At 45.0% G+C, this 23,376-nt stretch overlaps 1 protein-coding gene and 1 pseudogene across 5 annotated transcripts in view; one reads left to right on the top strand and one right to left on the bottom strand.

Moving 5' to 3' along the window:
• Nucleotides 1-23,376, bottom strand: part of TENM4 (teneurin transmembrane protein 4) — a 3,045,593-nt gene that overhangs the window by 122,672 nt on the left and 2,899,545 nt on the right. For all 5 annotated transcript variants that reach the window (XM_074400388.1, XM_074400391.1, XM_074400392.1 and 2 more), the window contains one exon: nt 4,804-4,989. In XM_074400388.1, coding sequence (XP_074256489.1) covers nt 4,804-4,989 — 186 coding nt within the window. The remainder of the gene's footprint in view (nt 1-4,803; nt 4,990-23,376) is intronic.
• LOC120360953 (large ribosomal subunit protein uL30-like) lies at nt 10,736-11,620 on the top strand (annotated as a pseudogene).

Below are 23,376 nucleotides of genomic sequence, written 5' to 3'. Positions count from 1 at the left end.
TCTTGGTTAAGGATTTGCTGATTATGAAAAAGAAATCTGAGAGCTATCATTCAAATGCAGACAAAGGGCCAGGCACGGTGGCACATGCCTGTAATCTCAGCACTTTGGGAGGCCGAAGCTGGTGGATCACTTGAGGTCCAGAGTTCAAGACCAGCCTGGCCAACATGGCAAAACCCTGTCTCTACTAAAAATGTCAAAATTAGCTGGGTGTGGTGGTGCACACCTGTAGTCTCAGCTACTCGGGAAGCTGAGGCAGGAGAATTGCTTGAACCCGGGAGGTGGAGGTTGCAGTGAGCTGAGATCATGCCACCGTACTCTAGCTTGGGCAACAGAGTGAGACTCTGTCTTAAAACAAAGTAAAACAACAACAAAAAATAACCAACCAAAAGTGGACAAAGCACTCCGGAAGATTTTGTGGCTGTTACTTATCATTTCTCTTCATTGGAAAGTCTGGTTTTGCTCACTCAAGTCATTGTATCTTCAGGGTATTATTTTGATCTTTACCCTCAGAGGAAGCTTTTGTTTAAAAATCGTGATTTCTAGATTTGGGCAGCTCTCCTGAAGCCTGGTAAATAATTCTGTATATTTGGTACCTTGAACAATCACAGCTTTGGAGTCAAGGCTGAAATTTTATTAATGTAATCAGAAGCTGGCATTTTCTACAGGTGTTTTCAAACTTTAGAGAGGAGGGGCACTGAGGTGAATAGAAAAACCATGTAGAACTGATCCAAAATGTTAGCAGTGTTTTCAAAGAAATCGGAAAAAAAGTTAACACCTTGTTAAATTTAACTATGATTTTCAGCTTTCTCACAGGAAATCAGAGGTCAAGTCCCAGACTTATGGGATCCATAAAACTCTTTGAAAAGACAACCAAAAATATGTGTTGGGTGACTCTCTGTCAGTCATATACTTGAGAAACAGATCCAAATCAATCCATCTTACCTTAACTTCTGGACTAGTAAAACTGGGTTTCACATATGTAAGTGGGAGTATTAGTGTCATATAAGTTAGAGTAAAAATGAAGAATCCCTTTTTCTTTGTGAGATATTTTTAGGAGCAGGCGACTCAGTTTTGGGTTGATGAGTGTGCAGTTCTGTGGGCAGTGGAGGAAGGGGCTGGAATTCTGTCACCCTTGGGGATCTCTTCCAGCCACCCCATTCTGTGATTCACAAATAGAGAAACTGAAGCCTCAGGTAACTACGAGGTCTGGCCTTGGTGCTTTTACCAAAGACCCTTCTTCGAGATGCAAAGAGACAGATGATTCCTAACATAAAGAATTAGGACTGAAAGTGAAATATTTTTGCTGTTTGACAAAAATACTGTCACTGAAGAGGATGCCACTGTCAAATTCCCTTTTATTCTGAAAATCAACCTCTCTTGAGAAGAATCAAGTAGCTTCCATGAAAGATAAGGTGAGCCAAAGGCTCTAAAAGATGGTATTAAAAAAAAAAAAAAAGAAGATATTTAATTCCTACTATAATCATCTACTCTGGGAAATGTCATTGGGGTAAAAAGGTTCTTAATGCTGGGGACTTGGCCATTAGAGGCCCAGATTTGTCTTGTTCTTTAAATTCTGTATTCCTGGTATATGGTATCAAGCCACTCCTTCCTGTTTATGCAGGGCGGCAGTATGTAAATAAACAGACCCACCTCTTTTTTTTTGCTTCCATTGCCTAGAGTTCTCTAAATCAGTGTCAGGGATACCAGCTCTTTCTCTGCTGTGGGAAGTAACTATTGTAGCTAGAAGCTAGCTGCACGATAATGACCTTTTGTATAACAATGAAATCTGATAACAAGAGAAAATTTAACACTTTGAATTTCTAACTTTTCACATCAGCAGTTTTTTTTCTTTTCCTAAATTATCCTCACAGGGAGTAAAGTTCTCTGGAAACAAGGAAATGCTTCTTGTTACCATCAAAGACTAAAAACGCATTTTTCCTTCTCATTTCTATTTCAGCAAGAAAACGATGGCACCATTGTTTCTCTACTTTGCCTCCCTTCCCCCTTTCCTTATATCCCACAGGGTTATTGAAGTGTTCCCTCAGCACAAGGGTATCGAGTTTCTCGTGGGGACGCAGCTGGCCACAGGCAAAGACCCACAGAGAAGGTTACCATGCAGGCAAATTAGACAAGGACAAAGAAAATGCTCACCACACAATGAGAGGTAGTAATAGAATTCCCAGCCAAAGTCCTTTCAACTGAGCACTATGACTAGTCCACTGCTTCTTCAATGTCCTATGACATTTCTTTGGTATTTAGGACTGTCAACCTTCTTCTTATATTTTGCATATTTGCCTTGATGTATTTCTTATCTGGAGAGGAAAAGGCATCTGCAAACCCAAGGTGGTATCTCTTCTTGAAGAGTGACAACAGAGTATACAGGGGAGGTGGAAGAGGATGATTTGACTTCTTGGCATCCAAATAAAAGGGACATTCTTAAAGCCAGGCTGATGAATATCCAGAACACACTACAAATAAAACAGCCTGCCCACAAGCCCTGACATGAATCATCTGCGACTAGGGAGAGTTTCCCTAGGATGAGATGCGTTTATCTTAACAACATTTTTGTCTAATATTTGCAAATGTTTTGGAGTTTGGTAAGATGAGCTGGGAACTCTGTAAGCAAGTGACAGCAAACAGAATGGGCCCTCTCTGGGCTCTACTTTTTTTTTTTTTTTTTTTTTTTTTTAAATAGGTATGGGTTTTCTTTCTTTCTTTTTTTTTTTTTTTGAGACGGAGTTTCGTTCTTGTTACCCAGGCTGGAGTGCAATGGCGCGATCTCGGCTCACCGCAACCTCCGCCTCCTGGGTTCAGGCAATTCTCCTGCCTCAGCCTCCCGAGTAGCGGGGACTACAGGCGTGCACCGCCACGCCCAGCTAATTTTTTGTATTTTTAGTAGAGACGGGGTTTCACCATGTTGACCAGGATGGTCTCGATCTCTTGACCTCGTGATCCACCCGCCTCGGCCTCCCAAAGTGCTGGGATTACAGGCGTGAGCCACCGCGCCCGGCCTTAAATAGGTATGGGCTTTCTTCTGGGCTGGGAAGCTAAAAGTTTGGTTCATCCTCAGTCATGTAGAAAAGGGAACGTGAGGGGAAAGCAGAGTTTAAAGAGGCTCCTTGGATGACCAGGGCCATTTCTCACTAACGGGTTTCCAGGACAATTTTAGGGAAGGATGACACCGATATAAAGAAGCCATCAAGGAGCACACAGTAAGACGACACGGCACAACCGGCAGAGGCTGACACGGTGGCTGCCATTGCTACGGAGTGGCTCTGCTGAGGGCGAGGGCTGAGGGTGACCTCAGCGACAGGGGACAGCCTCCAGGAGGGACAGCGGCAGGTGCCTCGGTAGAAAACCTGGGCTTTGCCATGCAAGCGCTGCAGAGCGAGCAGCTGGTAAGGAAAAATCAAGTGTCAAATCCCTGTTCTACCTCTTTAAGTTCCGCGACCTTAAGCCTCGGGTCCTTGAAAATAAGGAAATAATACATACCGCTTCACAGGGTGGTTGTAAGGAGTATAAAATAATGCTGTTCAAGTTCTTAGCACAGCTCCAGGCTAGCTGTAAATACTTATAAATCCGAAGCCATTATTATTATTACTAATATTAATAAATGTAAGGCATTCCATGGCCAATTATAAACTCGGGATGTTGCGGGGGCAGGGACCAAGGATATAAACTAACTTTAGGCTACAAAACAAAAACAAGGAAGACTAAAAAAACCCACAAGGGATAACAGGTAGCTCTGTTTGCTCAAAATTCCTTTGTTTCTCAAAAGCTGTGGGGCTTGTCTTCCAGTTTCTCTAAGACCCAAAAGGTCACTTTCCGAGCCAGAAAGGCACCTGGAGTCCTGCCTTCTAAAGCCATGTGCTCACCATCTGATCACAGACCCTTCCTTTAAAAAAAAAAAAAAAAAACAAAACGGTAGGGGAAGCAGTTAAAACACACATACGCAAACCAGTTGATTCAATAAAGAGCTTTTGGTGAGTGCTCATTCTAGGATAATAAACCAAGCAAAATGTCTGGCTGAATTTAAAATCAACAAAACCAGCAGGAAAGGCAGAAAGAAGGGAACGAAGTGATCAGCTTGTTTTCAAAGCTGCCAACAGAGCTGCTTCAGCAGGAGCCGGTGCCGAGAAGCCCCCAAGGGCTTCCAGACAGGATGGAAGCTGAGGATGGGGAAGATCCCAGCCCTAATGGACTCCACACGTGGCCTGAGGGCCTGTGGGGAGCTCTCCCCAGGATTCCAGACCTCTTGGGGAATTCTGACCTAGGAGCCTAGTGGGCATGGAGGGCTCAGAGCCAAGCCCCAGCCATGCCAGCCAGATAATGCACCGGATAATAATGGCTACATGTACTGGGCACTCCTATGCCAGCCTTTGCTAAGCTCTTTACATGTATTATTATCCCCATTTTGGGAGTGAGGAAACTGAGGCTCAGCGTGTTGACAGGGCTTGTCCACAGCTGCTAAGAGGTGGTCATCTGCCTCAATCCTGAACACAAACCTCCTTGACACAGAGCTATATTGCATTTAGCCTGGGAGGAGCTGAAACAGCAAGGTGTGCTAACCAGCTCACCAGGACGGGGAAACGGAAATTGGAAGGAGTAAGTTTGAAAATATCCAATTGTGAGTTTAAATCCAACTGATGGCTAGGAAATGCCAGTCGTAATGCCTCCAGATGAAAGGACTTTCTTTCCCATCCCCACATGCGATGAGGGCTCAGATCGGCCCTCAAATGCCCCGACAGACAAAGGTGTCCTGCAGACCAGAGGAGATCCCCGGGGAACCTCGGTCCGCCATACCGATGGTGCAGTGTTCACCATTCCAGCCAGGGCTGCACTCGCATTTGCCGTCGCGGCAGGTCCCATGCTCGGCACAGCGCGGGTGGCAGGCCCGCTGGTCGCAGGCTGCCCCCATCCAGCCATCTTCGCAGCGACAGGTGCCCCCGACGCACACGCCATGGCCGCCACAGTCAGCAGCACAGATCTCTGTAGGGAGGAGAAAAAGGAGGGAGGACACCAGGGCCAGGAGGGGAGGCAGTGGCCAGAGGGGCAGGGGAAGGAGGGGAGACAGACAGACAAGTATTGAGCAAGTCATTGTTGGAAACCAGAGTCACACTTGGTTACATACCTGGGTTTCTGTGACAAATCGCGATTCCAGAGACTCGGGAGACTAATCTCTGTGGACAGTGACCCTTGAACGAGAACAATTCTCTGAGCAGAAGCCTGCCCTGTGCCCGTCTCCCCACCAAAAGAGGAGGATTGAAGAGCTCGGCTCAATTTGCTTCTCTCTCTTGCCAGCCTGTCCCTGCCTTTGCGCTTGCCCCATTCCGAAGGGGACCAGCGTTCTGAACAGACATCAGGAAACGTCAAATTTAATTAAAAACTGGTTATGTGTGATAACAAAGTAAGGATGAGTCCCCGTAGCCAAATGAAGTGCTTGTGGTCTGGCTGGGCATGTGATGAGTTCTGGGGCCTGCATTTCATGACTGCCTGGATTCTGACTGAAGTTGAGGCATAGGAGGGAGGCTGAACCCCACCCACGATGGGCATACTCTGGATTGGTTTGTTCTATGCTTTTGCTGGATTTATTCTCAGTCTTTCAGCTTCCTGCTTCCTCACTCCAACTCCAAGAACCATCTAAACGGGGTTTCAGATCCAAAGCAAACGGTTTGGAGTAGGGGCCAGAGTGGAGCTGCCCGCCCTTCACAAAGGCCCATCTGTGAGATGGTGCAAAACACACACGGCCCGATTCACAAGCCCCTCGGGCTCCAGGCCAGCTACAGCTTCACGCTTACTGCAGGCGGAGGTGGTAAAGTCTTCCAAAATGCAACGGCTCTTTAGGAAACAGGTCGAGCAACCATGTCCACTGAAGCTGTCTGCCAGGGCTCTGATGGAGAGAGACTCTGACTTGATTCTCATACCTCATGGCCCAAGATGCTTCAAATTCACATGAAAATCTCAACTCTTTTCATTTCTTTCAAACTACATTAGCTGGCACCTCTCTCAAGGTGCATTTGCTCATGGCCCTTCCAAGCTGCATGCTTGGTTTACAAGCTGCTAATACCTTAGCTACTTTGAAAAAGAATTAGGTCTCAGAGGCTCAGACCTTCCTACAAGACAATGAATAAAATGCTTGAGGATTTAAAAATACTAAGAGTTACAATGTATTTTGTGTTCCTGTGCCACACATCCTGCCAAGCACATTACCTCAAAAGGGAGGTGCTAATTGTACAGTAACACATCAGTTTCTTCAGCTGTAAAGTGGGAAGGGATGTCTGACCTGGAGCCAGGGACCTGGGTTCTATGCCGGACTCAGGAGCTTCTAAGCTGTGTGGCCTTCTAAGCCACCGTTCCTGGTCTGGATACTGTGAGCTGCATGATGCCGCCTTGCAGCAGCCCTCTGCTGACCTAACCGGGCTCTGGCGAGCACCCAGTGAAGTAGATGACAAAAAAGCATGACAAAGATCAAGTAACTCAAGAAAGGTTTCCTGAATTGAGGTCAGCACTGTGAGCTTTAGACAGGGAGTCTAGGAGGTTTGTGAGATGTATGCTTGCTCAGCCACTAATCTGCTGTGCGGCCTTGTGGGGGTCACTTCCTTTCTTCTGGGTGTCAGTTTCTTCATCGATTGCAGGTGGAACCTGATGTCGTTTAAGGTTCCTTCAGGCTATAAGAATGTGGGATTCTATGACAGAGCACCCTCCCTGTTAGAAAGTGTAATCTACCCCCAAGAACTTGCTGAAAAGTAACCCCTCCTCTGAGAAATCTCCTGTAATTCACCCTGTGGGTTATTCACTTGTTTCTTTCTTTTCCATTTTTACATGGTAGAGTGTTTTTCTGTTTCTGAGTCTGTCTTACCAGTAGTCTAGGAACAGCCTGAGGCTGGTCTAATTCCTCTGATCACCTCTATCCCCGGTACCCAGCACAGATTCTGGTATCGAATAAACCTCTTATTAAGGTTTATTGGATAATGAATGAATCAGGGTATGCCTGGGAATACAGATGTCTGAGAATGGTAAACATTCACCACACTCCACTCAGCCTGGCTGAAAGTCCAATCAGGCCCACCTGTCTCTAGCGACCTGCCTGTATGAGACTCTCCCACATGAGGACAGGGCTGTGGAGCTACATCAAGCTGTATCAACATCCTCTAGGATGTTGCTCAAGCTCCTTTCCCTTCTTGCTCACATAGACAACAACCTGGGCTTGCCTCAAGATAAAGAATGACAATCTCCAGGCCCCAGGACATCCTAGGTCCAGTCGCTGTAATTCCCATTTCTTCTGCACAACAGTGAAAGGGCAACGACCTCCTGGTGACTCTGGAGGCCAGGGCTGGGGTCTGGGCTGGAACTTGCCCTCGAGAGCCCTTGGAGAGATGACAGATCAGCTTAGTATTTGTTTGGGTTTACTCAGCATTTTTTCCACGTGGTGGTTTATGGTGTGAAAGTAAACAGCAGACAGCACAGTATTCACTGAGGTGTGAGCCAGGAGAGGGGCGGGCTGCTGGGGCCAAAGCCACAGTGTTTTCAGGCAGCAGAGCACATGGAACCCATCACGAACCAAGAGATGAGGCAGGCTTTTCCCCACAATGAACTTCCAGACTTCAGGTCTTAGCTAAAAGGTACTTCATTCCCTTTATTAAGTCACCTGGAGACAGGATGGATGAAAGACAGTACACTTGGAATCAGATGTGATTCCAAATCTCAGTTCTGCCAGCTCTGTGACCTACTCAATAGCTGTTAAGCTTCCTTTTCTTCCTCTGTAGGGTGGGGGTGATGATGGCAACCACTTCAGAGGCTTCTTCCTGCCTTATATATAGTAGGTATCTATAAATTCATGGTAATTCATGTCGTCTTCTAATAATATCCACACATGCCTACTATATGCTAGAGACTATTCCTGGTGCTCGAAATACAGAGGTAAGATATAATGTCTGCCCCCAGGAGATCACAGTCCAGATAAAGCACAAACTAATATTGGCATTCAAAAGATTATCCAAATATCCTACAGCTATTAGTCATGTCTGCACCTTTTTGCTATGTATAATGGATTAAAGAACATGGAACTCAGGATCAGACAGGTCTGATCTACCCATGGCTTTGCCACTTACTGGCTGGGTGATCTGCAGGTTGCATGTTACGCAATTCATTGAGCCTTGCTTTCCATTTCTGTAAAAAGGGGTTAATAATTCCCACTACATCAATTTCACAGGGTTGGGGTCAGATCAAATGAGGTGATATGTGGGAAAGCCTTGTTTCATTTAACTAATGCTCACATCAAGTTTTATAGTTTGCAAAGCACTGTTCACGAACAACTACTCATTAAACTATCACAACAATGCTGTGCGAACGCCTGGCTATTATCCTTCTTAGAGGGGTGGATACTGAGGCCCAGATAGTATGAGAACGTTCTATGAGGTCACATGAGTGACCAGTGCCTTTTCATTGTTTGACAGTCCTTGAAACAGTACTTCAAGGCAGACATTTTACAGACAAATGCAGACATTTTACAGACATTTTACAAACTAAGCCTCAGAATAGGCAAGGAAGGCTGACCTGTCACGGGTAGGCTTCCCTTTGAGGGCAACTCTCAGCTTTTCCAGCAGACCCTGACCTCCTGCCACTATCCTTTGTTACATCCAAGTCAGACCCTGGATATATAAAATGAAATGAGATCCTCTACACAGAGTTTCCCAGGCACTTAGTCTCACCCTTCCCATCTGGAGACTACGGCTCCGTCCATCCAAACACCCAACTTCCTTGCCAGTTTACACTAGATGTGATCTCCTGGCATGAAGTTAAAGTGACCTGGTGACTAGGAACCCTTCCACCAGCACTTTACAAGCTGGGTTGTGAGCTCTCACACATTTTAACGAAAGGAGCCTAAACCAAGCAATCTCGATGTTTACGGGGTGCCAACGGATGGTGACACAGCCTGGGAGTGCTTGGGTTCTCTGCAGATGGGCCTGTCTGACTGAGTGAAGAGACCCAGAGACTCAAGATGAGAGTAGAAATCTGAGACGCTGCTTTATCATTTGGCCTCAAGTCACAGTCCCTATTGTTTCTTTTTTTCTTTTTTTCAAATATCTTGAAACAAAAGGAACTGTTTTATTTTTCCTTCTCAGATTCTGCTTTGACATTAAAGCAGATATAACTTCCTGAAGTGGCTAGCGAAAACCAAACAGGACGATGCTAAAGAATGTGCTTTGACAGCTCACATGTCTTTTACGTAATGTAAGTGGTCCTTTGTGAAATGTGGGTCACAGCTCCTCTCCTAGTCACAAGTTCCCTTATGTAAAATGGGGATGACATCAACTACTCTACTTTGGAGAACTGCTGTAGGAATTACTTTCATTTGGTTGATTTCTTGGGTGCTCCCTGTGTGCAAGCCCCACAGTGGGCACTGGACATTCCATGGTGATTATGACAGGCACGGATTTTTTCCTGACCTCAAGAAGTTTACATTCTAGCACGGCAGACAGATAAAACCTAAATCCATTCAGCATGCATGAAAGTAGTTTCTAACACAGTGCGTGGCACATATTCAGGATATAATAAAGACAAACATTTTTATAAGAAAGGAAATGAGATGTAGTGGCAAGCACACTAGACTTAACTCAGAAGATCAGATGTGAATTCTGGCTTTTGCAACATACACAATAACAAGGGAAGGTTTGATAAATGGTAGTTGGCTTTCACATGACCAACATCAGAACTTTCTGAATGAATCCTGGGGGTCTGGGGTCTGGGAGGAATCTTTTGAAGTACTAGGAGTACACAAGCCATAGGGTAGAGTTGGGTTCGGATTTCCCAGCTGTGGGTCCTTGGGAAACTTAATCTCTCTCAGCCAAAATTCTTTACTCCTAAAATGAGGAGAGTAATAAAAGTCCCCTCTAGGATAAGTGGTGAGAACTGAAAAAAATAGTTTATGTGAAAAGCTTGGCTGGGCATGGTGGCTCATGTCTGTAATCCCAGCACTTCGGGAGGCTGAGGTGGGCAGATCATGAGATCAAGAGATTGAGACCATCCTGACCAACATGGTGAAACCCTGTCTCTGATAAAAATGCAAAAATTAGCTAGGTGTGGCGGTGAGTGCCTGTAGTCCCAGCTACTCGGAAGACTAAGGCAGGAGAATTGCTTGAACCCGGGAGGTGGAGGTTGCAGAGAGCCGAGATCATGCCACTGCACTCTAGCCTGGAGACAGAGTGAGACTCCGTCGCAAAAAAAAAAAAAAAAAAAAGAAAGAAAGAAAAAGCTCTATGTACACTATGTTGCGTATACGACTCACTGATGAGGACCTAAGATGATTCCATCAGCACAGCTCCAAGTCACCCAGCAGAGGAATGCGTTTCTGAAGAACAAAATATTTGCTTTTCCTCTGGTCACCTAGCATGGCACCATCAGCCAAGAATATAAAAACCTAGGTAGAAGCCATTTGTATTTGTAGTCTGCACTTCCTCTCAAAAGCAGAGGAAAATCTCCAACTGTCCTAAAATTCCTATTCCAAGCTTATAGAGTTCTTGACTGAACTGTACACGTCCTTGGAGATGAATCTGGCCAAGCATGAGCTCCTCACCTACAGAAAATCAAACCCACAGCACTGCCCTTTCCCTACCCTGCCTCTTCCTAGCCTCACTCATGCACGGTCTTCTCTCTAGACTGGAAGCCCACCTGATGGGAAGGTTCCCTGGCACTAGCACCCGGTGTGGCCCAGTATGGCTTTCAACAAATGTTTGTTGCAAGAATAGATCGCCTCTTTTTCTGGCTGGAACCACAGAGGGTGTAGAAGAGAAGAAGGAGGAGGTTCCTGCTGTGCCAGAAACCCTTAAGAAAATGTGAAGAAATTTCACAGAGCTGAAGATCAAGCACCCCAGAAAGAAGTCTGCCCAAAAGATGCTTCAAAAGGCAAGGAAGAAGCTTATCTATGAAAAGCGAAGCACTATCACAAGGAATATAGGCAGATGTACAGAAATGAAATTCAAATGGTACAGATGGCAAAAAAAAAAACAGGCAACTTCTATGTACCTGCAGAACCAAAACTGGCGTTTGTCATCAGAATCAGAGGTACCAATGGTGTGAGCCCAAAGGTCCGAAAGGTGTTGCAGCTTCTTCACCTTCGTTAAATCTTCAATGGAACCTTTGTGAAGCTCAACAAGGCTTCAGTTAACATGCTGAGGATTGCAGAGCCATATATTGCATGGGGGTACCCAAATCTAAAGTCAGTAAATGAACTAATCTACAGGCGTGGTTATGGCAAAATCAGTAAGAAGGGAATTGCTTTGACAGATAACACTTTGACAACTTGATCTCTTGGTAAATATGGCATCATCTGCATGGAGGATCTGATTCATGAGATCTACACTGTTGGAAAACACTTCAAAGAAGCAAACAACTTTCTGTGGCCCTTCAAATTATCTTCTCCCTGAGGCGGAATGAAGAAAAAGACCACCCATTTTGTAGAAGGTGGAGATGCTGGCAACAGGGAGGACGAGATCATCAGGCTTATTAGAAGAATGAAGTAAGGTGTCTACCATGATTATTTTTCTAAGCTGGTCGGCTAATCAACAGTACCTGCTCTCAAATTGAAAAAAAAAAAAAAAAAAAAAAAAGAAAGAATAGACGAATGAAAAAAGGCTTCACAGAAGAGGTGTATGTCAGCTGACGTGACTCTATTTCAGTGCCATGTTGTACACAAGTTATTTTGTTAACTATATCCAAGTAAAGGCTTAGTGTCCTTTGTGCCTAGGCTCCTTGGAAACTCATTTCCTCCAATCTCTGTGTGCGAGCTCTGTGATTTAAAACACTGCCTCGGTCCTTACACCCACATACACATCTTCATGCTAATGCCAAGCTACACCTGTTCCCTTTCTAGGATGTAGAAGGAAGTGAACACACGAGGAAGGGACGACAGGGCAGGGAAAACGACACAGGTTTGGCTCTTGGTTAATTACGCCAAAAAATATATATGTACAGGAAAAGCTGCCCCAGGCTCCTCTCATTAAATGTTAATCCCCATGCAGGCCCAGATGAAGCCTGGGACCGATCACAGCTATGTTTTAATTTGTCTGGACTTACTTTACAATCCTGTTCATTAAAATAGCTGGGAGGAAAAGCTTGTGCCTTTGTCCTAAAGGGAGAGACTTCTGCATAATTTTTCCATACAATTTATTCTACTTGGAAAGATGCTCAAAATTGATACAAGTAAGGGGTAGAAAGGCTCCCACCCAAAGATCTGCACACCTTCCTGCTCAACAAGGAGCAGGTGCAGATGAAGCTGTTTCTAAAATTCCCTTCATGTGGAAACAGACTCTTGGCCCCATGGGACCTCCTGGGACGTACTTTCATAAGTCTGCATTTAGCACTAAAAGAGATAATTTTTAAAAAAAAAACTGTTCTATTTTGCTGAGGACCTGAGATTCTAAGAGTAACCATAAGAAATTTTAACAGAGGGTTAATTTTAAATGATTCCTGGATTTTTGGTTTTATCACGAACTCATCTGAATTACTGCACAACTAGGGGAGTTTATCAGAAATTCTGACATACTTAAAGCCCAAGCCGAACTATTAATAGTCAGCATTAGAGGCGACAGTAAGAAAACAAAGTACCTTCAATGTTCCAGAACGGTTGTTGTTGGAACACAAATATTAACTCATTAAATTCTCACAAGAGTTCTGCAATGATGCTTTCATTCCCATATCACAGTTATGGAAACACTTAGAGACATTAAATGCTCAAAGGTACTTCGCTAGAAATGAAACATGTCTGTAATTCACATGATTTTTGGCCTATGAGTTGTGGGATCGGGTTCAGACAATACCTCAGATGCAGTATGAGAGTATCCTCTGTTAATTACATCTTCGATCATGGCCCCAGCTAGACTATAAGATCTCTGGAATCAGTGTTTGAGTTTCCTCCCTCACCCCAACTCAATGCTGACTTTATTAAGTATTTTGCCTTTTGTCTATTTGCCTGTTCATCCTCCATCCGTCTGCTCATCCATCAGCCCATCTATCTGTCCATCTACCCAAATGTCTAATCACCTGACCAGCTATCTGTTTCCATACCATCTAAGTGTCCATCCACCCATTTATCCCTCCATCTGTCCATCCACTCACTGTGTTAGATTAGATAGTTACAGTGTATGTGTGGGCAAGTTACTTTATCTCTCTGTGCCTTATTTCATCTGCAAAATAGGGTACAGATACCAATATTTCAGGCTTATGTGTGGTTAAATGAACACCAAGTACTGTGCCTTGTATTATGCACATCTTTTATGGAGTAAACACCCACTTTGTGGCAACTATTCATGTTTATGCGCTGGAAAGTGTCAGGGAAAGGAGGGGTTGAAGATACTGGAGGGAGCAAGGAGATGTTCAACTGAGGTGGCTTTTAACAGGTAGACAGGACTGTTTCTGAAGCACAATCAGAGGGACGGGCTTAGTGGGTATTTCAGCCTCTGGGTAGAGGGATCAGGCCGAGAGGCATGTGGCACACAGGCTATACAGGGAGCAAGCAGGATGATGGTGCAGCACTGAATCAGTGGCCTCAGTGTTCTCAGTGAAGTAGGAGGCAGGAATCTCCCCAGAGCAGGGTGCCGATGAATAGACGGTGGACATTTGAAAGAGCCCCTGTGGCGAATGAGAGCAAGAGCTCACAAAGTACAAGAACTGCAGCTGGGAGGGACCAAAAGAGGCTCAAAGTCACAAGCATGATGGGATTTGGCTTAGTGGTGTTCATAAGCCTAGCTGTGAGATCAGAAATGGTAAATGGTCAAAATGAGCTTGGGTTTTGCAAGGTGGATGTGGAATAAAGGCACAGAGACCAGGGGAGCTGAGCGAAGGACCAGCGGAAGAGCAGAAAATGAAGAAGGAGGTCAAGGCAGGAGAGAGCTGGCAATGGGTAGGAAGTGGCCTGATTCTGGCCAGGAGATCTTCTTCAGGTGGATTAGAGTCCAGGGAGAAAAAGAGAAAAACTAGAACTGGCTTTATGGTTAGTAGAGAATTCTCTAGATGGGAAAACTAGGGCCTATCGAGGATGTGCCTTATCCTGTGCCATACAGTGACATGCATGTCGGTACTTGCGTAGGAACTTGCTGGCTGCCTTAAGTAACAGTCAATGTAAGGGGGCAGCTGGGACAGCTGGACACGTGGCTGCCAGAGGGTGGTTGCTGAACTCTTTAGGCCCTCTTCTGTGCTCCTGCCTGTGCCATTTCCACGGTCTGGGCTCCTTTACTGTGATCTTCACATGTTCAAATCTAAATGCACTTTGAGTTCTGGCTCCAATGCCACCTCTTCCTTGAAGTCCCTCCAAAGTGTCCCAGCTGGAAGGAGTTTCACTTTCTGCCTTCTCAAAGCACTTTTACGTGGATCTTCCTTTCTGGGGGTTATTAGTCTACCTGAGTTGTCTAGAGGACCTTGCTATCATCAGATTCATCTCTGCATTCCCCAGTGAGTCTTACACAGGAAACATGTCTTCTAACTGTATCTGTATTGCCAGATCTCAGTGGTCCAGAACAGAGGGCTCCATGTAAGATTCTGTGATTTTTCACAGAGCAGAGGCTTGGAATCAGGCAAGCATCTTCTCTGCTACTTCCTAGCTATGTGAAACAAATGCTGCACACCTCTGAGCCTGATTTTTGTAATTTATAAAATGGTGATAATGATATCTATCTTCCAGAGTTTGAAAAGATTTAAAAATATATTGAGCATCTACTAGGTGCCAGATATGCCCAGGGGCTGAGGATAGAAGATTATATGAAATTATTCCTATCCACAAGAAACTCAAGTCTACCTATGTGTGTAAATGAGCAGAACACCAGTTACCAAGGCTCAGCACACAGTAGGCTAATTAAAAGTTAACTTTCTCTCCCACAGATCAGATCTCTCTTTATTGTGTACAAATTAGCATGCTGAAAGTATGGCACCCACGCTTCCTCCCTCCCTCCCTCACTAAGTTGGACAGATGGCTTTTAGTCTCAGTGCAGGTTTCAGGAAGAAGCCAGAAGGGGGAAGAAGACACAGGAAAGGAACCTCTGACTTCCTTCCAGTAATTAGTCTCCTTTAGACATTAAGGCCAAACCCAAGCTACTCTCCTGTGCTTTTCAACTTCCTTCCCCGTCACCCGAAAGTCAGAGCTGCTTCAAGCCATGGCTCTGTTCCACAGATTGAGATGGCAGAAAGTTAACGAGCCTGGGAAACCACATGGCCTTTCACCTCATTCAAGGAGCTTGGAGAGCTTTCAAACCAAGCAGAAAAGTGGATTCTAGTATGTGGGTGCAGAGCAGGTCTCCACATCTATTCCCCCAGGACTGGAATTTCAAATCTTTACAAAGCACCTACCACAGGAAGCAGTAAGCCACTGCTATTCCTCTTAATTGGAGAGTATCTGGCTTCCTGATTAAGGAGGTCAAACCTAGCTTGGAGGAGGCCTCCAAAAAGCAGCTGACTTTGCAGAAGGATAACAAGCCAGGAAAGAACTAGTGAGCATGGAAGCCAAAGGATGTGACTGGTATGTGTATTTCTGGCCAGGGCCGGAACACAACCAGACCCCCACTAAAAGGGCCCAACTGGGTGAAATGAAGAGACAGCCGATATTACACTCTCTTCCCAATGACCTCTGATCCTGATAACCTTTTGTGAAATGCTCATTCTCCACTCTGTCATAAGCTCATCTATCTAACTCTTTCCTGGACATTTTCACCTGGCTGCCCCAGGTATGCTCCTCCAACCGTATGCTGACACTAGAGTAGCTTTCTGAAACCAAACCTGACTGTGTCACACCTCTGCTTGAAACTTCTCAGTGGCTCCGCATGACAGAAAAAACCTAAACTCCTTCAAGATTATTCATGCTGGCTTCCTTCACCTTTTCCCCCCTCACTACTGCCACAAATATCCTAAGCTAAGCCAGTTCAAACTACTTGTCTTTCCTACAAAATGCCCTGACCTCCCATCTGTGTATATGTTGCAAATCTCTGACTTCTACAGTTGGCTGCTGCAAGGTACTTGCCTCTTCCTTTTATCACTGCCTATTCATATCCAACCTCCAGCACCACCTTAAATTTCATTTCCTCCAAGAAGCTTCCCTGACTATCGGTTGAAAGCAATTGCTCTTTTCCTGAAACCCTTGTAGTAATATTAGTACACCAAAGTCATGATCCAATTTACATGGTTCCTCTGGCAGTGTTACTAAATGAAGTGCTACCCAAAACCTGACACCTGATTTATTGGCAGTTTCAGCATAAACTTTGGTAATAGCCGAAGGCAGAGTTGTGCAGGGGATAAACATGGGCTCTGAAGCCAGAGAAGCCTGGAAGTGAATCATTGTTTTTTCAGAGTGTCTTTGAGTAAGTCACCCAAGTTCTCGGACCCTAGTTTCCTGGGAATAACACCATCTGCAATGTCAGAGGTTAATGTATTTGCTGTTTGAATAAATCATGAAGCACATATATGAAGGAGCTCTGTAAAATATAACATTTCCATTCAAGAAGAGTTATTTTTTTTAAAATTACAAGTTATAATAACAGCAGTTTGATTCAGGAAGACAACCGGAGATTTTGTATAAGATATCGGCTTGGGCATCCAAATAGAAACTTCATTCTGCAGCCCAATTTCAGGAGGGCTTATATTTGCATACTGACGAGCTCCAATTCTGATAGAAAACGTTCCAGGGCTGTCAGGGGAAATTCTACTAAATTACAAACCTGCCAGCTCTTGGTTTATCAACCTTAAACTCTGGCAGTATTTAGCAGCATGCTTGTCTGGGCCCAATTTTCTAGTCTTTGATTAAATGTTAGGTACTGACCGTCTCATTGTGTCTAAACCTCCACACTACCTCCCAGACAACTGGTAGGCTCTTCCCTGCCTCTCTCTGACAATTCCCTTCCTTCTTTATGCCCCTGTCAATCTCCTGGATATTTATTATTCTGAACTTTGATTTTAGGCTATCACTTGCTGTTGGGAAGGGGTACAGGAAATGTCAAGTCTCAATGGATATTACTCCTCCGGAGAAATTCTAACCTTGAGTTTCCCCTCCTATAACATACCTATACAGAAATAGCCTGGCTTGATCGTTTCCTTTTGATGTTTAATTGGATGTCAGTGCTGTGCTTTCTGGGCTGAGAAACTAATGCTTCTCAGAGAAGGAACAATTCCGGCTACACAAATGAGACTTGTAACAGGGGAGAATGCTCAGTGCTGAATCTAATTTTCTCTCCCATCCATGAACATAAGACAATTTCTCTGGCATTAAAGCATCTCACTCAGTCTTTCTGTCATTAATAAGAATTAAATTATGTTTCCTCAAATTTAAATGTAATTATATTTTGCCTCATAAATAAAATTGAATTTAGCTCTAATGCAACTGCTATGTTTAAAGCTTTAATTTTTTTTTAACCTGGTTGCTACTTTAAGCTTATTTTTGTTAAAGCATTGAGTTTATTTTGCTGTCAACTGTGACATAATTTGATAACAGAGTTTTTCAGTGCCATAGCCATCTAGTCATTATTGTTATTATTTATGCTCTGTGATTTGCTTTCCCTTTGGGTAGGGGAGATTAATAGAGAATAACTTGGAAGCTTAGAGGATCTGAGTGTGAATTCTAGAGATTTCCCCTATGTTAAGGTAGAATCTAGGCCAGATTGAGTTGAGAGAGCCAAATAAAGAGACCAGATGTGGAGTCTGAAAGGGAAACCATTGCTTCATTGACAATTATTTTATTTTATTTTGAGATGGGGTTTCACTCTTCCAGGCTGCAGTACAATGGCGCAATCCTGGCTCACTGTAACCTCTACCTCCCGGGTTCAAGCGATTCTCCTGCCTCAGCCTCCTGAGTAGCTGGGATTACAGGCATGTGCCACCGCATCTGGCTATTTGCATTTTGTATTTTTGGTAGCGATTTCTCCATGTTGGTCAGGCTGGTCTCAAACTCCTGACCTCAGGTTATCCGCCCGCCTCGGCCTCCCAAAGTGCCGGGATTGCACACTGACAATTATTTTAAGCCAAGATTTTTGGCAAGATATTCAGTAGGCTCCAAGAGTTGGATCCTGCCTACTACCTTCTGGCCTTCCTACCTGCCACTCACCCCTGCAGTTCCTACGCTCCAGCCAGACTGAGGCCCAACTGTCCAGCTGGCCACGCATGCTTGGCCTGCACCGCCCTCTCCTCCTTGGCCACCAGGGGGCCTCCCTTCAGTCCCCTTTCCGGGTCTGGCTCACAAGTCTCCACTTGGTGAGGACCTTCTCTGGTTCCTCTCCCATCTCGTTACTGGCCAAGTGCACTGCTCCTGCCGTTGTGCTCCAAACCCTACTGTACATACATCAATCAGAGCTCTGCTCATGCTGCATAATTAGGTGTCTCGCTTCCTGACCAGACAGGGGCTGTCTGATCTTTGGTGCCTAAAACAGTGAGTGCCCCAGCACAATGGAGAGGCCAGAAAGGTTCAGTGAATGTGTCAGGGTGGGAGCAGGTCTGGGGCTGTTGTGGGGTGCTCTCTCTGAGGAGGTTGTGCTCTTCTCTGGAACGGACCTCAGGAAGCTCGTGATGCTGAGAGGCGGCTAACACTAACTACCTCGTGCTGTGTGCCACTGACCTAGTTTTTTGGGAACAAATGTGTCAGCTTTTATCGAACTCTTCATATCTAGACTCTTCATCTAGGTAATGATCTAGATAACCTAGATAATGACTCTTCATCTAGAGTCAATGACCAGTGTTGGGGGCTGGGGAATGGGGATGGTAGAGAGACTCGGAAACTGCAAGGAAACTGAGCCTCTGAGAGAGAAAGAGAGCTGTTGAAGGTTACACAGATTCAGATCCAGGTCTTTTGGGTCCAAACCTTCACTCTATAAACTGTCCTAAGAATTAAATTTGTTAGAGTCTAAGGACTGTTTGGATGTTTAAAATCTAATCATGCATTCTAAAAATACATACAAATACTTCATTTATTGACTGCTTACTGAATGCAGCTACCACGCTAGGCAATTTAAGTATACCTGTTAAATCTAATCTGGAAAATAATCCTGCAAGGCAGGTATCATTAGCCATTATCTATGCTTAAGCTGAGTCTTGAAAATCTAGCCTGGTCCTACTCCAAAGTTCATGCAATTCTTGCTGACTGCACATGTTACCTCCAAACCTATTCCACCGAATCTCTAAAACATCTCCACCTGTTATTCCATGAAACTCAATTGCAATCAAATGATAAGAATCATAAACCCACAGCATGAGCATTTTACAGGCAGAGTCTGCCATGTACTGCGTCCGTGAGCCAGCAACCCTGAGGAATAAAATATAGTGAGAGGGCTCTCTCAAATAAACGTCATTTATGGGAGACAAGACTGGAGAGAGCTCACAGAACAGTGAAAATGAGCAATGAATTTATAAGGCTGAGGAGAGGGGCTATGGAGGTGAGGGTGGGGAAGGAAGACCTGAAGGAGAACCAACAGGGGCAAATGATGAGCTTAAGGAATGGCCTTTGCAAGGGTACCATGGAAAATGACATGGAACACGAAATCTTTAGAATCCATTAAGCTCTGAGAGAAAGGTGAGCCTTTCCAATTCTAAGGACCATCTCAAAGAGATTAAATTCTTTCTTTCCCTGTTCTGAGACAGCTCCGAGCCAAGTGGGTGAAAGGCCAACTAAAGCGTTTGGAAGGGGAGATGTGAGTTGTTCCGCACAGCCGTGATACTGAGTGTACCCACTGTATGCAAAAGGTGACGAGGCATCCAGCCCAGCAGGCCTGCTCCCTGGGAAAGATGGCTTCAAGGAGGTGAAATGACGCCAGCTTTTATCCAAGAGGGGCTTCTGGCGGGCTGGCACTGCACATGAAACTAACATGATCTAGGTCTGGGAAGTGACACAGAAGGAGTGAAGAGATCTGTTTGGTGTTAGCCCAGCACAATGTGTGGGGAGTGGGAGGGAAGGGGTTTGTGAGGAGCCAGGGAGGAGGTGGAGTCCTGAGAGAAGGGGTTAGGTTCGCTGTTGGCTAGTGTGCCGGCATCTTCCTGGACAGAGCTTTCAGCTGCAGCCACTCCCTTCCCTCTGTTCCCAGTGGGCTCTTCTTCCTCCTTTGACTATTCACTGGTTAAGTCATTCACGGAATAATCACCGAGAACCTAATGCATGTTTGCCCTATGCTAGGGATATTGATAGGCCCCGACCTCACAGAGTTCACAGCTTGGTTAGAGAGAAAGAGAAAGAGAGATTGATCAGAATACATTGCTCAGTATAACATAGTGTTCAGGAGAGACCTTGGATTAAGATCTGGTTTGAATCTGGACTCTGCCACTTATTAATTGGGTGAGGGTTGGGAAAAAAATGACGCCGGCATGTAATTTAATCTTTCTGAGCTTCAGTTTCCTCATCTGGAAATGGTAATGCTTCCTTCCCAGGGTTCTTAGGAACCTTAACTCAGATAAGGTTATAAAGGACTTATTTCAGTGCCTGGTACATGCTAAACACTAACAAATGGATGGCTCTTTGTTACTCTATCCTGTGGCTTGTCAGAAAGAAAGATAAGACTGATGACACGAACATCTCTTTGGATAGAAAGTGGGCATGAGGCAAGAGCTGAGGACTTGGGAACGAAGGGCCTGGATTTAATTCAACTGCCACTGGAAAGCTGACTCACTCCGGGTCAGTCATTCCCCCTCTCCAACTCTTCTCTATCTGTTTAACAGCAACAGCAGTAGCCACCTCCCCCACCGTCACTACCACCCTGATCAGTATCATCCTCCCAAATGACTCAGGAAGTGAAGTCCCCCTGGTGCCTATGTCCTATGCTCTTCTGGGCCATAAGAATCTGTTCCAACAGTTATCTCGTGTGGTTTGTCAGGAAGGAAGACCACATGCATGAAGCTGGATTGAAAGAGGAATTTCTGAGATGAGACTGGAAGCCAAGTTGCCAGGAAGCCAGGGAACTGAGTAAACACTTGTATAAAATCTGACTTCACTGTTTCCACAAACCTAACCAAAGTGCTGGGGCACTTGTCAGCTCACATTTCAATACAGGGCTGGTTGTTGAGTGCAGGGCATGTTGATTTAAACTGCTTTCATTAAATCCTGTTCTTGGTGCCAAACAGCAAGACACATGTCTCAGGGAATAGACAGTGTTCCTTCCTAGGAGGCAGCAGACAGCAGGGGACCATCTCTGCCAACCCAAGAACCCAGAACCAATGCGAGGATTACTTGGGATTTGCCTTTTGGCCTGCAGCTCCTGATGGGAGGGACTGGGCAGTGTCTGTGCCAGCCTGGCCATGCCAGGCAGCAAGTAGCACAGGCAAGATGACTAGTGCTACAGCTTGTCCAGGGTGTGAGCTGTGCCAGACACTGTGAAAACCATTTTGCCCATATTTCCTCACCTATCCTCACAATAATTCCATGAAGTAATTTTACCTAAGGGAAAACTAAGGGTTAGAGGGTTAAGCCACATGCTGCTCAATGAGTGGGGAGCAACACTTTCCCCAAAAAGCCCAGTGCCTGTTCTGCTGCCCCGTAGCTAACTCCCCAAACATAGTTTCTTGGCTCTGTAGTGGATCCAGGCAACAAGGCCTTCCTTGCTTAGCTTCACTGCAAAAACTCAAGAGTTTCAAAACAGCTACCACTCCGTGAAAGTCCCCTTGGAAGGGAGGCGGTAGAGACATTAAGTGTTTCTTCGATGACAGGCACTGTCCTACGTGCATACAAAAATAACGTACTTTAGTGATTACATAACCTGCTGAGGTAGGTACTATGACTATCTCCATCTTTCAGATAAGGAAACTGAAGTCAAGGAAAGTGAAGTTTCTTGCCAAGGTCACACAGTGAGCATGTGGCAGAAGCAGGGTGGAACCCAGGCCAGCAGTCCCTATACAGCAGGGGCTGAGGAGAGAGAACAGTTAAAGTGCTCTCGTTCTCCTTCAAACCGGCTTCCAGAGGCTAAGTGACAGCTGAGGAGGAATGCGGCCTGTGGGCAGTGATGGAAGAAGGCTGCCCCAGCGCGGGGCCAGGCCTTGACTCCCAGCTTCCTCCGTCAACAGCACGGCTCCTGCAAGTCACAGCCACTACGCTAGCTTCAGCACAGGAACCGGGGCAATATCATACCTGTCATCCCAACCTCACAGGGCCGCTGTTGTGCAGGGTGTGTTTCTATGTGAGACATCATTGTATGCTACAGGATACTCAACAAACACCAGTTGTTTTTACTGTTACAACGGTTTTAAAGCTGCCTTTTAAACCCCTGGCCTTGTGGCAATCAAGACGCCCTTCTAGTCAGTGACAGGTTACAGAAAAAATTAGAATCTGTATTTCTGAAAGGGATTTCATCTTGCGTCTTACCATCAAATGTCTTTGTTAATATCAATTGCTCCGCCAATGAGTGTTTTAATGATCATCATAACAATAGCTAACAGGTACTGAGCTCATATAATGGGCCAAATCATTTTCATTTTCCTTTAAAAAAATATATATATATATATATATATTGCATTTAGGTTCTGCGGTGCATGTAAAGAACATGCAGGATTGTTGCATAGGTACATACATGGCAATGTGGTTTGCTGCCTTCCTCCCCATCACCTGTATCTGGCATTTCTCCCCATGATATCCCTTCCCAACTTCCCACCCCCCGCTGTCCCTCCCCTAGACCCCCAACACAGACCTCAGTGTGTGATGCTCCCCTCCCTGTGTCCACGTGTTCTCACTGTTCAACATCCGCCTATGAGTGAGAACATGCAGTGTTTGATTTTCTGTTCTTGTGTCAGTTTGCTGAGAATGATGGTTTCCAGGTTCATCCATGTCCCTACAAAGGACACGAACTCATCGTTTTTGATGGCTGCATAATATTCCATGGTGTATATGTACCACATTTTCCCTATCCAGTCTATCACTGATGGGCATTTGGGTTGGTTCCAAGTCTTGGCTATTGTAAACAGTACCACAATGAATATACGTGTGCATGTGTCCTTATAACAGAACGATGTATAATCCTTTGGATATATACCCAGTAATGGGATTGCTGAGTCAAATGGAATTTCTATTTCCAGGTCCTTGAGGAATCGCCACACTGTCTTCCACAATGGTTGAACTAATTTACACTCCCACCGACAGTGTAAAAGAGTTCCTATTTCTCCACATCCTCTCCAGCATCTGTTGTCTCCAGATTTTTTTAATGATCACCATTCTAACAGGCATGAGATGATATCTCAATGTAGTTTTGATTTGCATTTCTCTAATGACCAGGGATGATGAGCATTTTTTCATATGTTTGTTAGCCTCATTTTTGTCTTCTTTTGTAAAGTGTCTGTTCATATCCTTTGCCCGCTTTTGAATGGGTTTGTTTGTTTTTTTTCTTGTAAATCTGTTTTAGTTCTTTGTAGATTCTGGATATTAGCCCTTTGTCACAT

This window comes from Saimiri boliviensis, chromosome 6 (genome assembly GCF_048565385.1).
Source record: "Saimiri boliviensis isolate mSaiBol1 chromosome 6, mSaiBol1.pri, whole genome shotgun sequence".
Taxonomy (NCBI): domain Eukaryota; kingdom Metazoa; phylum Chordata; class Mammalia; order Primates; family Cebidae; genus Saimiri; species Saimiri boliviensis.
This window is presented reverse-complemented; position numbering and strand designations above follow the sequence as displayed.